General features: G+C 40.8%; 1 protein-coding gene across 2 annotated transcripts in view; it reads right to left on the minus strand.

Moving 5' to 3' along the window:
• The window catches only part of LOC114555269 (glycerol-3-phosphate acyltransferase 4), a 39,290-nt gene extending 26,233 nt beyond the window's left edge, over positions 1–13,057 (minus strand). Inside the window, exons 1-2 of one of the 2 annotated variants that reach the window (XM_028577555.1) lie at positions 12,919–13,057; positions 10,795–11,412 (exon numbers count right to left, since the gene is read on the minus strand). In XM_028577555.1, the coding sequence (XP_028433356.1) occupies positions 10,795–10,962 (168 nt within the window). In that variant the 5' untranslated portion in view covers positions 10,963–11,412; positions 12,919–13,057. Of the gene's footprint in view, positions 1–10,794; positions 11,413–12,724; positions 12,870–12,918 lie in introns of those variants that run through there. The other variant, XM_028577556.1, reaches the window with a different exon arrangement.
• Between the last annotated feature and the right edge of the window lie 331 nt (positions 13,058–13,388).

The following is a 13,388-nucleotide window of genomic DNA, read 5'->3' on the forward strand; positions in this document are numbered from 1 at the left end:
GTGGAGAGAGATAGAGAGAGACTGAAGAGAGAGAGCGTTATATGGTGGAGAGAGATAGAGAGAGACTGAAGAGAGAGAGCGTTATATGGTGGAGAGAGAGAGAGAGACTGAAGAGAGAGAGCGTTATATGGTGGAGAGAGATAGAGAGAGACTGAAGAGAGAGAGCGTTATATGGTGGAGAGAGATAGAGAGAGACTGAAGAGAGAGAGCGTTATATGGTGGAGAGAGATAGAGAGAGACTGAAGAGAGAGAGCGTTATATGGTGGAGAGAGATAGAGAGAGACTGAAGAGAGAGAGCGTTATATGGTGGAGAGAGATAGAGAGAGACTGAAGAGAGAGAGCGTTATATGGTGGAGAGAGAGAGAGAGACTGAAGAGAGAGAGAGCGTTATATGGTGGAGAGAGAGAGAGAGAGAGAGAAGAGAGAGCGTTATATGGTGGAGAGAGATAGAGAGAGACTGAAGAGAGAGCATTATATGGTGGAGAGAGATAGAGAGAGACTGGAGAGAGAGAGCGTTATATGGTGGAGAGAGATAGAGAGAGACTGGAGAGAGAGAGCGTTATATGGTGGAGAGAGATAGAGAGAGACTGAAGAGAGAGCGTTATATGGTGGAGAGAGATAGAGAGAGACTGAAGAGAGAGCATTATATGGTGGAGAGAGATAGAGAGAGACTGAAGAGAGAGCATTATATGGTGGAGAGAGATAGAGAGAGACTGGAGAGAGAGAGAGAGACTGAAGAGAGAGCGTTATATGGTGGAGAGAGATAGAGAGAGACTGAAGAGAGAGAGCGTTATATGGTGGAGAGAGATAGAGAGAGACTGAAGAGAGAGAGCGTTATATGGTGGAGAGAGATAGAGAGAGACTGAAGAGAGGGAGCGTTATATGGTGGAGAGACATAGAGAGAGAGTGAAGAGAGGGAGCGCCGGCACTAGAACAAAGCCGTGAATCAGAGATATAAAACGTGTTTTTGCCGATTCATCTCTAGAAATGCGATGGTAGCGAGCATGTCACTATCATTAACGTTATCCACATTTATATTTACAAGAAACAAATGATATATCCAGCTTCAAAAAGAGTCTAAAAGTCGGAAGTTAGAACGAATGAATTGTGCCAAGAGTGGTTGCTATGCAGACGATACACAGTGTTGAGTTCCGTTGCTCTGATTGGTTGGAGGTCTATCCAATGAATGCAGAGGCATTTTTTTTCCTGGTTCGGTTGGAACACGCCCCATAATCACAGCCCAATGGATCCGTTTCAGACTCACATTCTGACTAGAATCTGAGTAGGACCACGTCAGGCTACGTTACTTCATCAACAAATTAAACAATAACAGAAGGAACGCTCACATTGAACTGTGTTTACTGTGAGTCTAAAACGCCACCGCCGAGCCACATGTTTCTGTAGCGTAACTGTAGAGGTTGTTAAACCTGACTTTCTAAATTTGAACATTTAAGAAACTCAATCAACACGGCAAGTTCTTCATTACGATCAGTCACAGCTGCTTCCTGCTCACGTTTTGGTTCTCTCTCTCTCTATTCTGAGTGTGGTTGTTAATGCCGCAAAAGTTCAAGACAAGTTGAGGATCATTACATCCTCATTTAGCTGACGCGGTTATCCAAAGTAACTTCCAATTAAGTGCTTTCAACCCTGAAGGTGCAAACTCCAGAAAACAAGTAGTAAGTGCAAATACATTAGCTTCAAATAAGCAAAACTACTGATTTGGTGCTACTTAAGAACCATTTTTACCGGTTCGGAGCTGGTGCTTTGGTGGTCGAAAAACAAAGACCTGATTTGAAACTAGACTCTGGCTCCGAACCAGCACCAGCTCTGCCTTGGTGGAAAAGGGGTATCAGTAAGTCAGCATGCCCAACACCGGGGCCTCTCCTAAGTGGAATGCAGCCATCAGTAATGGTTTAATACCAGGACCTCTCCTAAGTGGAATGCAGCCATCAGTAATGGTTTAATACCAGGGTCTCTCCTAAGTGGAATGCAGCCATCATTAATGGTTTAATACCAGGGTCTCTCCTAAGTGGAATGCAGCCATCATTAATGGTTTAATGCCAGGACCTCTCCTAACTGGAATGCAGCCATCAGTAATGGTTTAATACCAGGGTCTCTCCTAAGTGGAATGCAGCCATCATTAATGGTTTAATACCAGGGTCTCTCCTAAGTGGAATGCAGCCATCATTAATGGTTTAATACCAGGGTCTCTCCTAACTGGAATGCAGCCATCAGTAATGGTTTAATACCAGGGTCTCTCCTAAGTGGAATGCAGCCATCATTAATGGTTTAATACCAGGGTCTCTCCTAAGTGGAATGCAGCCATCATTAATGGTTTAATACCAGGGTCTCTCCTAAGTGGAATGCAGCCATCAGTAATGGTTTAATACCAGGGTCTCTCCTAAGTGGAATGCAGCCATCAGTATTGGTTTAATACCAGGGTCTCTCCTAAGTGGAATGCAGCCATCAGTAATGGTTTAATACCAGGGTCTCTCCTAAGTGGAATGCAGCCATCATTAATGGTTTAATACCAGGGTCTCTCCTAAGTGGAATGCAGCCATCATTAATGGTTTAATACCAGGGTCTCTCCTAAGTGGAATGCAGCCATCAGTAATGGTTTAATACCAGGGTCTCTCCTAAGTGGAATACAGCCATCAGTAATGGTTTAATACCAGGGTCTCTCCTAAGTGGAATGCAGCCATCATTAATGGTTTAATACCAGGGTCTCTCCTAAGTGGAATGCAGCCATCATTAATGGTTTAATACCAGGGTCTCTCCTAAGTGGAATGCAGCCATCATTAATGGTTTAATACCAGGGTCTCTCCTAAGTGGAATGCAGCCATCATTAATGGTTTAATACCAGGGTCTCTCCTAAGTGGAATGCAGCCATCAGTAATGGTTTAATACCAGGGTTTCTCCTAAGTGGAATGCAGCCATCATTAATGGTTTTGAACACATCTGTGCTTTTCCTACTATGACATGTCAACATGTCTGCCGTGAAAAAGGTCTACTGCAGCAAGCAGGTGGGCTGATGGCGAGTGGAGTGGGCAGGTTTGGGTGTAGGGTTTGACCATGTCCTGGGTGTATGCTGGGGCCGATCCGTTCGTGGCCCTGTGTGAAAGTAGTAGTGTCTTGAAGCGGATGCGAGCAGCAATTGGAAGCCAAATTTGAAAAAAGCTTCAACTTTGTTAATGTCAAACAGAAAAAGTTACCCTGACCCTGGGCGAATAATGTACATGGCCTATCTGTTAACCATGGCCTTGTTCTGAGACACTTTACGTAATAATGCCCACTTCTCTCTCTTCAATATGTAGACAAAAACACAGAGAGGGAGGAAAGGAGTTCAGTGTTCAAGATGTAAGACAAGCAGGACAGATCAGGAAATGTCTGACTGGTAAGTGTTGGGTGTTTTCACTTGGCCAACAGTCTCAGACTTCAGTTTATACCACAACACACGATGACTCAGAGGTTTGTCTGCACCAATTAATGCCACAGCAGGAAATAGTTTAGAGCACAGACGTCCAACTCCAGACCAAATCAGGCCCCTCGCAGACTTTGATACACCCCACATATCAATTTAGGTTCACAAATTGCCCTTCTTTGTATTGTACTTAATTTTTTAATTTATAATAAATTTATTTTATTTGTCCCTTTCTCTTTCTTAATTTGCTTTATATTTTTCTTGCATTCTTTTTTATTAATGTAATATGATGATGTGTTGACCTGCCAAGGGACTACAGATGCTTTTTTGCTAACTCTGGAGCATTTACATTTTGAGTGTAAACCAAAAAAAATTCAATTGATGTGCATTGTCAATTTTTAAATAAACAAATACATTATTTTGGGCCAACTAGTTTTTGTCTCTTTTTCAACGTTTGGTCAATTTTTTCCTGAAGTTTTTTTTCCTCAACTTTTTTGTCGCATTTTCCGGCATTTGTTGCTTTCCGACCTTTTTTTTTTTTTTTTTTGATGGCTAAGTAACCTTTTTGCCGACTTTTAAAGAGCCAAACTGTGATAAGTGAGAAGACTTTTTAAAACATGCAATAATTGAGTCAAAGATATTTGACTGTTTCTCTACAACTCTACACGTCAGGACCTTTGTGTGGTACTTATGGTCCAGTGTGGCCCTTAGTGAAGGTGAGTTAGACACACCTGGTTTAGAGCATATAGATATAATAAAAGTATTAATCGGAGTGCCTTTATATATTATCTACATTGAGGATCCAGGGCCTAGTTGTTGAGCGTGTCGAGTGTAATGTCTTAATTTGATATTGATCTATTTATTAGAATTAACTCTGATAAAAAAAACACACACACACATTACTGGCATATCTAGCATTCTTTCTGCTTGCCTTTACAGCTACGTTTAAATCGTGTCGTGACAAGTTGTAATACTGTTGTAATACATGCAGCTGCAGTTGACAGCAGTACTTTGGGTGGACGGGAGGAAAACAGAGCTGCTCCTTCTAGTAAAACAGCAGCAACAAAAGTGAGTCCTTCGTGCTTTGCTTTTGCTCCAGAGTTGCCTGTGAAAGAATACGTTATCCCCCATCAAAAATTACAGGTGTGGGATAAGTAAGTAGACACGCAACAGTTGTTGTCGTAGTTGATTGATCTGTCGATTATTTTCTTGATGAACCAATTAGTTGTTTGGTCTCTAAAATTTCAAGATGACGTCCTAAAATGTCTCGTTTTGTCCCACAACTCAAAGATATTCAGTTTACTGTCACAGAGGAGAGAAGAAACTAGAACAATATTCACATTTAAAATATAATATTTTTTTCATTACGAAATGACTCAAACCGATAATCAAAATAGTTGGTGATTAATTTAATAGTAGTAATTTAACTAAAATCGATTAATCTTTGCAGCTCTAGATTACAACACAAATAACTTTACTCCAGTGAGTGACTTTACTACCCTTGAGCAACTGATTGCATAAACAAAACCGAGGTCTTTCCAAACCTAGTCATGCCCAAGACTAAACAAATATATTTTTAATTTCAACACGCCTAAACTAAGGAGACCTTTTGCATTAAAGTAATGACACATTTGCTTCAGGTTCACACAGTCTGTACTGCAGTGTTGTGCCTGAACGCGTTCATTGAACGATAGTTCATGAACTCGTTCATATCTTGGGGTGAACGTGAACTGAACGTACCGTATTACTGCCTGATGAACGTTACCGTGAACTCCTTCATTCTGGGGTCTGTGAACGGCACGCTCTCTCAGTTTAACTTCGTCCAATAGGGTGCCAGATTTCTATAGAGCCTTCCAGGCCAAAACCACGGCTAAAACACACCGTAACCAGGCCTTCATATGTAGCGGGAAAAAAACACCCAATCTGGCAACACCAGCGTCACACCGCCCCGCATGAGTCATCAAATCAGAAAGCAGCGTGGAGGCTTCGCACGATCATTTAAACCAGTTTTATGACGAGGTCGGGGAGGATGGGAAAAATCTTACATTTCTGGGCAAACTTTGCCCGCCGACTTTCAAAAAGAAAATCCGCACTTCAGTCCCATCCACAGCAGACCTGAAACGGCACACTGAACTGAAGCACTCGGCTAGACTTTCAATTTTGAAAAATAATAGCTCGCAGCAACATTATGGAAAAAAAAAAGAACCATGAACTAGTTCATTTTTGGAACTGTGAACTTAGTTCAAAATGTTGAATGATGAACTGAACTAGTTCATTTTAAAATCTGTGAACTGAACTTTGAACTAGTTCATGTAGAAAGTGAACTTTCCTCAACACTGCTGTACTGCATGTGTCCTTTGACTTTTGCTCCAAAATCTCCCCCGGTTGCTACGGGAATCATGAGCCGAGAGCGTCTCTCACAGCTCCCACCGGGCCGTTTATTTCTGGCACAAGATCTGCTCTCGGAGGAGCCCGGCTGGAAAGTGATGACAGCTCTACGAGGGAAGATTCGCCAGAGATAGCAGGAGGAGAAACTAGAGAACTGTGTCTGGAGTCAGATGGTAAATACTGACATCTTGAGCTAGCCTCACTGCACGTTGAAGCGGATGCATTATATACTACATCCACGGCGGTCCACTTCCAGGATTGCTCCAGTTGCCGCCAGAAATTCCACCAGATGTCCCTCTTTTCGGCTAGAAGTCCGTCCCCTTCCTCTCCGTGTTGGCGTTCTAACCTCCGGTGGATTTGTGATGACTATGGTTAACTGCTCCTCAGATCTCTGCAGGGTAAATCCAGACAGCTAGCTAGACTATCTGTCCAATCTGAGTTCTCTGTTGCACGACTAAAACAACCTTTGAACCTACACGTGTTCCACCAAAACAAATTCTTTAAAAAAAAATCGATTTAAATCTTAAATCAGTTTTTTTTGGAAAAAAATCGGGAATTTTATTTTTAGGCCATATCGCCCAGCCCTACTTTGAACGTACACATGTTCCACCAAAACAAGTTCCTTCCCGAGACTATTTTGCAGAGGCACAGTGGCTCCGTCCGGTGCTTAGCGCCGCCAAAGACGATTGTGATTGGTTTAAAGAAATGCCAATAAACCAGAGCACATTTTTCTCCCATCCAGGCATGCTGTGTGGACTAGCCAGACCCTCTTCTGCAGCGCCGTGGAGGAAAGTCCGGCAATGCAAGACTATTACTGCCATTACTGGCAACTCGTTGGCGACTAATTTCTCAAAAAGTCTAAACTGCATCAGCAAGCGTCACTGCAGGCTGTCGGAGCCGCGTCACAGACAACGGTTAACGAGGGATGACTGGCCCTGTGGCGGTGATGGTAATCTGCATCAGACAGTGAAAACAAAAACCACTGGTTGGAGGCTAAAGACAAGCGTAACACCGCCACCTGACCAATGCCGGGAAATGAGCAACTTCAACAGAACTACCGCTTTATGTTGTATAATTTAGGGCTGCAAATAACCATTATTTTATGGTTGATTATTTCCTCGATTAATGGATTAGTTGTGTGGTCTCTAAAATGTCAAAAAGTTGTGAAAAATGTAGATCAGAGTTCCCCAAAAAGCCCAAGATGACATCCTCAAATGTCTTGTTTTGTCCCTAACTTAAAGATATTCAGTTTACTGTCACAGAGGAGAGAAGACACTAGAACATGTTCACATTTGACAAGCAGGAATCAGAGAATTTTTAATAGTTGAGAACTAATCAATGAATCTTTGCAGCTGTAGTTGTATACAAGGAACTGCTTTTCCAGAAGCAAACATGACTGTTGTAAATGTTGACTGAAAGGGCAGACAAAACACACAACTAGAACAAATACAGGATGCTCTTAAAGAACGTGTACGATCTGTGGTTGATGAATAACAGGTTGTAAAGACAGAGCATCATAACTGCAAGAATAGAAACACACCTTGAGACATACTGTACTGTGACACTGTGTGTACCATAATTTCTCAAATAATAACCGGTAGTCAATTAAAAGCCGGGCCTCCGATAGTGGCCGGGGGCGTGGCCAACACTGACAAATTAAGGCCAGGAAAAAAATTAGTGTGGATAATCTCCTATATACACGGTACATCAGTATGTATATATCTATCTATCTATCTATCTATCTATCTATCTATCTATCTATGGTGATATTTTTGCAAATGTTTCTTAAAAAATGAATGATCTCTGTCCACTGCAACGCTATGGCTTTTCATTTAAAACAGTTTATTTAAAACAATTATACTTATCAAACAGATGGGAAAACAGATTAGAAATAAAGGCCCGGCTCTAATAAAAGCCTGCTTCAAATACAACCCTGGTACCGTCTGCAGTTCAGGTAAATAAAGGCCCCGGCTTTTATTTGAGGAATTACGGTATTACGTGTTTCCGCTCCATCCTCAGCGTACACACAATCATTAGTGATTAACACATTAGGGTGGCATCTAAAATGATCCGATACTGATTTATAAAATCATGAGATCGTTTTTTTTTGTTTTTTTGTTAAAAGAGGCTTTGTTTCAAAGCTAGACTGAATGTGTTGGTATCAAATGTAACTATGCAATCTGAAAAATCCACGTCACGCTAAATAACACTCCAAAGTCAGGCGACATTTTGGCGAGGGAAAAACTGCCACGGCTTTAGGTCTCCGTCTCGGCATCACGCCCTTTGCACCAAAGAAAGCAATTATACATTTTGTTCTGCCTACACGTAACTTTTACGTAGCTTTAGGGTCAATTCTTAACGACAGCATTACTATTTTTAATCATGCAGCAGGTTACAGGGTTTCCTTGTACAATTTACATCATCAGTTCTCTGAGAATCTCTTTCATATCCAGCTAAATTGGTGACATAGCCCTGATAGAATCGGTGGCGATACACAGCCCTACAGTATATATACATACACACGTATACATAAACAGTATGTATGTAAATACATATAACACATCACCTCAAACTGCAGTTAAGGTCCTACTTTTTCTCATCTAACTATAAATCGAGGACTCTCTGTGCTTTATCCGGCAAGGTAGAAAGGCGCTAAATAAATGCAGTACGTTTACCATTGGATGAGAGGTTCTCGACAGTGGTGGAATGTAACTAAGTACATTTACTCAAGTACTGTACTTAAGTGTAAATGTTGAGGTACATTCCTTGAGTCTCTTCTTTTTGTGCCACTTTCTACTTCTACTCCGCTACATTTCAGAGAGAAATATTGGACTTTTTACTCCACTACATTCATCTGTTCCAGCTTTAGTTACTAGTTACTTTAGTTACTCCACTACATTCATCTGTTCCAGCTTTAGTTACTAGTTACTTTAGTTACTCTGCTACATTCATCTGTTCCAGCTTTAGTTACTAGTTACTTTAGTTACTCCGCTACATTCATCTGTTCCAGCTTTAGTTACTAGTTACTTTAGTTACTCCACTACATTCATCTGTTCCAGCTTTAGTTACTAGTTACTTTAGTTACTCCGCTACATTCATCTGTTCCAGCTTTTAGTTACTAGTTACTTTAGTTACTCCGCTACATTCATCTGTTCCAGCTTTAGTTACTAGTTACTTTAGTTACTCCGCTACATTCATCTGTTCCAGCTTTAGTTACTAGTTACTTTAGTTACTCCGCTACATTCATCTGTTCCAGCTTTAGTTACTAGTTACTTTAGTTACTCCGCTACATTCATCTGTTCCAGCTCTAGTTACTAGTTACTTTAGTTACTCCGCTACATTCATCTGTTCCAGCTCTAGTTACTAGTTACTTTAGTTACTCCGCTACATTAATCTGTTACAGCTTTAGTTACTAGTTACTTTAGTTACTCCGCTACATTAATCTGTTACAGCTTTAGTTACTAGTTACTTTAGTTACTCCGCTACATTCATCTGTTCCAGCTTTAGTTACTAGTTACTTTAGTTACTCCGCTACATTCATCTGTTCCAGCTCTAGTTACTAGTTACTTTAGTTACTCCGCTACATTCATCTGTTACAGCTTTAGTTACTAGTTACTTTAGTTACTCCGCTACATTCATCTGTTCCAGCTTTAGTTACTAGTTACTTTAGTTACTCCGCTACATTCATCTGTTCCAGCTTTAGTTACTAGTTACTTTAGTTACTCCGCTACATTCATCTGTTCCAGCTTTAGTTACTAGTTACTTTAGTTACTCCGCTACATTCATCTGTTACAGCTCTAGTTACTAGTTACTTTAGTTACTCCGCTACATTCATCTGTTACAGCTTTAGTTACTAGTTACTTTAGTTACTCCACTACATTAATCTGTTACAGCTTTAGTTACTAGTTACTTTAGTTACTCCGCTACATTCATCTGTTCCAGCTTTAGTTACTAGTTACTTTAGTTACTCCACTACATTCATGTTACAGCTTTAGTTACTAGTTACTTTAGTTACTCCGCTACATTCATCTGTTCCAGCTCTAGTTACTAGTTACTTTAGTTACTCCGCTACATTCATCTGTTCCAGCTCTAGTTACTAGTTACTTTAGTTACTCCGCTACATTAATCTGTTACAGCTTTAGTTACTAGTTACTTTAGTTACTCCGCTACATTAATCTGTTACAGCTTTAGTTACTAGTTACTTTAGTTACTCCGCTACATTCATCTGTTCCAGCTTTAGTTACTAGTTACTTTAGTTACTCCGCTACATTCATCTGTTCCAGCTCTAGTTACTAGTTACTTTAGTTACTCCGCTACATTCATCTGTTACAGCTTTAGTTACTAGTTACTTTAGTTACTCCGCTACATTCATCTGTTCCAGCTTTAGTTACTAGTTACTTTAGTTACTCCGCTACATTCATCTGTTCCAGCTTTAGTTACTAGTTACTTTAGTTACTCCGCTACATTCATCTGTTCCAGCTTTAGTTACTAGTTACTTTAGTTACTCCGCTACATTCATCTGTTACAGCTCTAGTTACTAGTTACTTTAGTTACTCCGCTACATTCATCTGTTACAGCTTTAGTTACTAGTTACTTTAGTTACTCCACTACATTAATCTGTTACAGCTTTAGTTACTAGTTACTTTAGTTACTCCGCTACATTCATCTGTTCCAGCTTTAGTTACTAGTTACTTTAGTTACTCCACTACATTCATGTTACAGCTTTAGTTACTAGTTACTTTAGTTACTCCGCTACATTCATCTGTTCCAGCTTTAGTTACTTTACAACCAGACAACGCTGCAGGCAACAAGACTGGGAACCAAGAGTTTTATAGTTTTATAAATGCATTTTGTCCAACATGATTGTGAGAATTTACACCATAAAGTTGTGGGGAAAAGAATACTGGGAACCGAGCACTCGCTACAAACGAGCGCTGAACTAGTTTTTTCAAATAAACAGACAACGCTATGCGTCAAACTCTTACCTCAAAGAGCTTCAGTAAGGTTTTCATGTAAAGACGTCGGATGCCGAAGGACACACCAAAGATGGCAGGCACGATAATGAAGACCAGCAGCAGGGTGAACCACACGGTGAGGGAGATGCCGAGCAGGATGCACACCAAGTTGTCAAAAGGGTTGAAGAAGAGCTCCATCTTGAAAGTCAGGAGGGCGAGGAAATCTGTCAAAAAGGGTTGAATTTAAGAGGGCAAAGAGGCACAGCACTCCGCCTCCCGGCCTCAAGTGGCCCCGATCTTCTGTCAGAAAAAGGCCTTCATCAAGATAACTTTAAGGGACGGAGCTTCTCCTCACACTGAACAGAGAACGCATATATAAAGTACAAGTGGCCGTCTTGGCGAGGCTCTCTCGGGCAATATCAATGAATTTCATCATGTTTACCCTCAATCGGTTTCAGAAACTCAGTTGAAAAAATGAACTCCAGGTTTTTGTCAAGTATTTTAAAAAGGTCCTCTGCGGCAGATGTCCTTTGCTTATTTGAGCGAAAGCCTCCCGCTGGCGACAGAGATGTAAACAATGAAACAAGCAGGCACAGCAGGTGGTTCTTTTGTCGGGTGAAGATCCAGCGGCTCGGTGTCAACACGGACCTGAAAAACATGTACAAACAGACGCTCAGAAAGAGCCATGTCACAGCAGTATCCCCTCTATGAACCGAGCACATGTGGTGTAACTTTATAATGCAAAAGAGAAAAACATTTCCCTGTGTTTCCTCTGAAACATTAATAACTTTGAATACCGGTCCCATGTGCAAAGTTAGTGCAAAGTAAAAAGAAATGGATGCCACTAATCACGGAACAATCTGAAACTTTAATGACCAAGTAGGTGTAAACACTTAAGGAACTTAAATCTGTCCGTTTGTTAACACAGAAATAGACACATGGCTTAACAAAGCTGAACAAGGTAAACATAAACATTTGACTACTATGTACAGATATATATATATATATATATATATATATATATATATATATATATATATATATATATATTTTGAGGGATGGAGAGAGATAGAGAGAGGGTGAGGGAGAGAGAGAGATAGATAGATAGAGAGGAAGAGAGGGATAGAGATAGAGTGAGGGAAGGAGATAGAGAGAGGGATAGAGATAGAGAGAGAGAGAGATGCAACTACTAGCTAATCAATCCTAGAAAATTAATTGCCAACTATTTTTATAATCGTTTAAGTAATTGTTCATGCAGAAACTACAATTTTCAACCTCTCAAATAGGAAGGTTTCCTGCTCTTTACTGTTTTATGTCATATTATACTGAACATCTTTGGGATTTGGACTGACAAAACAAGACATTTAAAGACATCACCTTGGATTTTTGTATACATTTTTCTGACATTTTATAGATTAAACCATTACAGTCTGCTTATCTATCTGAGGTAGTTAAATACCACAGTATATGCAGTGTATATTGACAGAAATGTACATATTTAAAGTATGTGTTTAACACTGCAAAAGGTGAATGCTTGGTGTTAGCGGGTAATTTCACATCGATTGATCCGGTTACAAACGGACTAAGTTAGCGGTTGATTAACGGGCATGTAGCCGTTTTCAGCGAAGGGGCAGATAACTTTATAAGCAAACGTGCTGCAGTAGAGATAGCGTTAGAGGCCCTCCATCCCTTCTTATTATTATACATCCATGCTCTGTCTTCATCTCCTCGGATGATACTAACGAGAGGCTCCGTCCCCGGTAACTGGTACTAGGTTAACGTTAGCTAACAGTTACCCGTTAGCTAGGAATGGAATGGAACGTTAGCTCTCACAACGGCAATTAGCATACAAGTACGACTTAAGCTAGCTAGTCATGGGACTCCAGACTCCTGTAACGTCAACGTGAACACATCAACAATTTAATTATCTAAAATGAAATTGTGGCCTCCCGAACTCTACCTCGTTTAGCTAGCTCAGCCACCCCTCCAAGAGAGAGGACCGTCCGTCCGGGTGTGTAAATGAAACGCTGAGCCAAGCTTTCCAGTTATAAGCTTGGCTTGGTTGTACAATTAGCGGTTTCTCACAGCTTAACGTTACTATCCTAACCAGGAGTTAACGTGAATGTATTTAAACGGACCGAATATTTAACTAACCTTCAGTCATGTTACGTCCGGTACAGTAGGCTGGTCAATCACTTGTCTTTGTCTTTGTCTTGCGGACTGTAGCCAAACTCCACCCGGCGAACAACATGGACAGCAACGGGCGGCTCGGTGTTGACTACGTACGTATTAAATGAACAGCACTCCTCTACTCGGCTGAACGTCACTCAAGCTCCGCCCTGACACCTGGTGGCCAAAACAAGGCACTGCACGTTGAGATTTACCTTCTATGGCCACTAGTGGCGCTGTTGAGCAATGTTTGGTAGTGCCCTATATTTAATATATAGTGCCATATATTTAAATATAGGGTACTAATGTTTGGATGATTTTGATGAGATTTTATTAAACAAGTGGCGAGGGGAGGGCAAACATTTATGGAGAGAGATTTGTGTCAATAACAACTGTGTGAACAGATTGACAACCGGTATGTAAATGTGTAATCTGTAGATATCAAACCCTTTCCG

Source organism: Perca flavescens, chromosome 5, assembly GCF_004354835.1.
Source record: "Perca flavescens isolate YP-PL-M2 chromosome 5, PFLA_1.0, whole genome shotgun sequence".
NCBI lineage: Eukaryota > Metazoa > Chordata > Actinopteri > Perciformes > Percidae > Perca > Perca flavescens.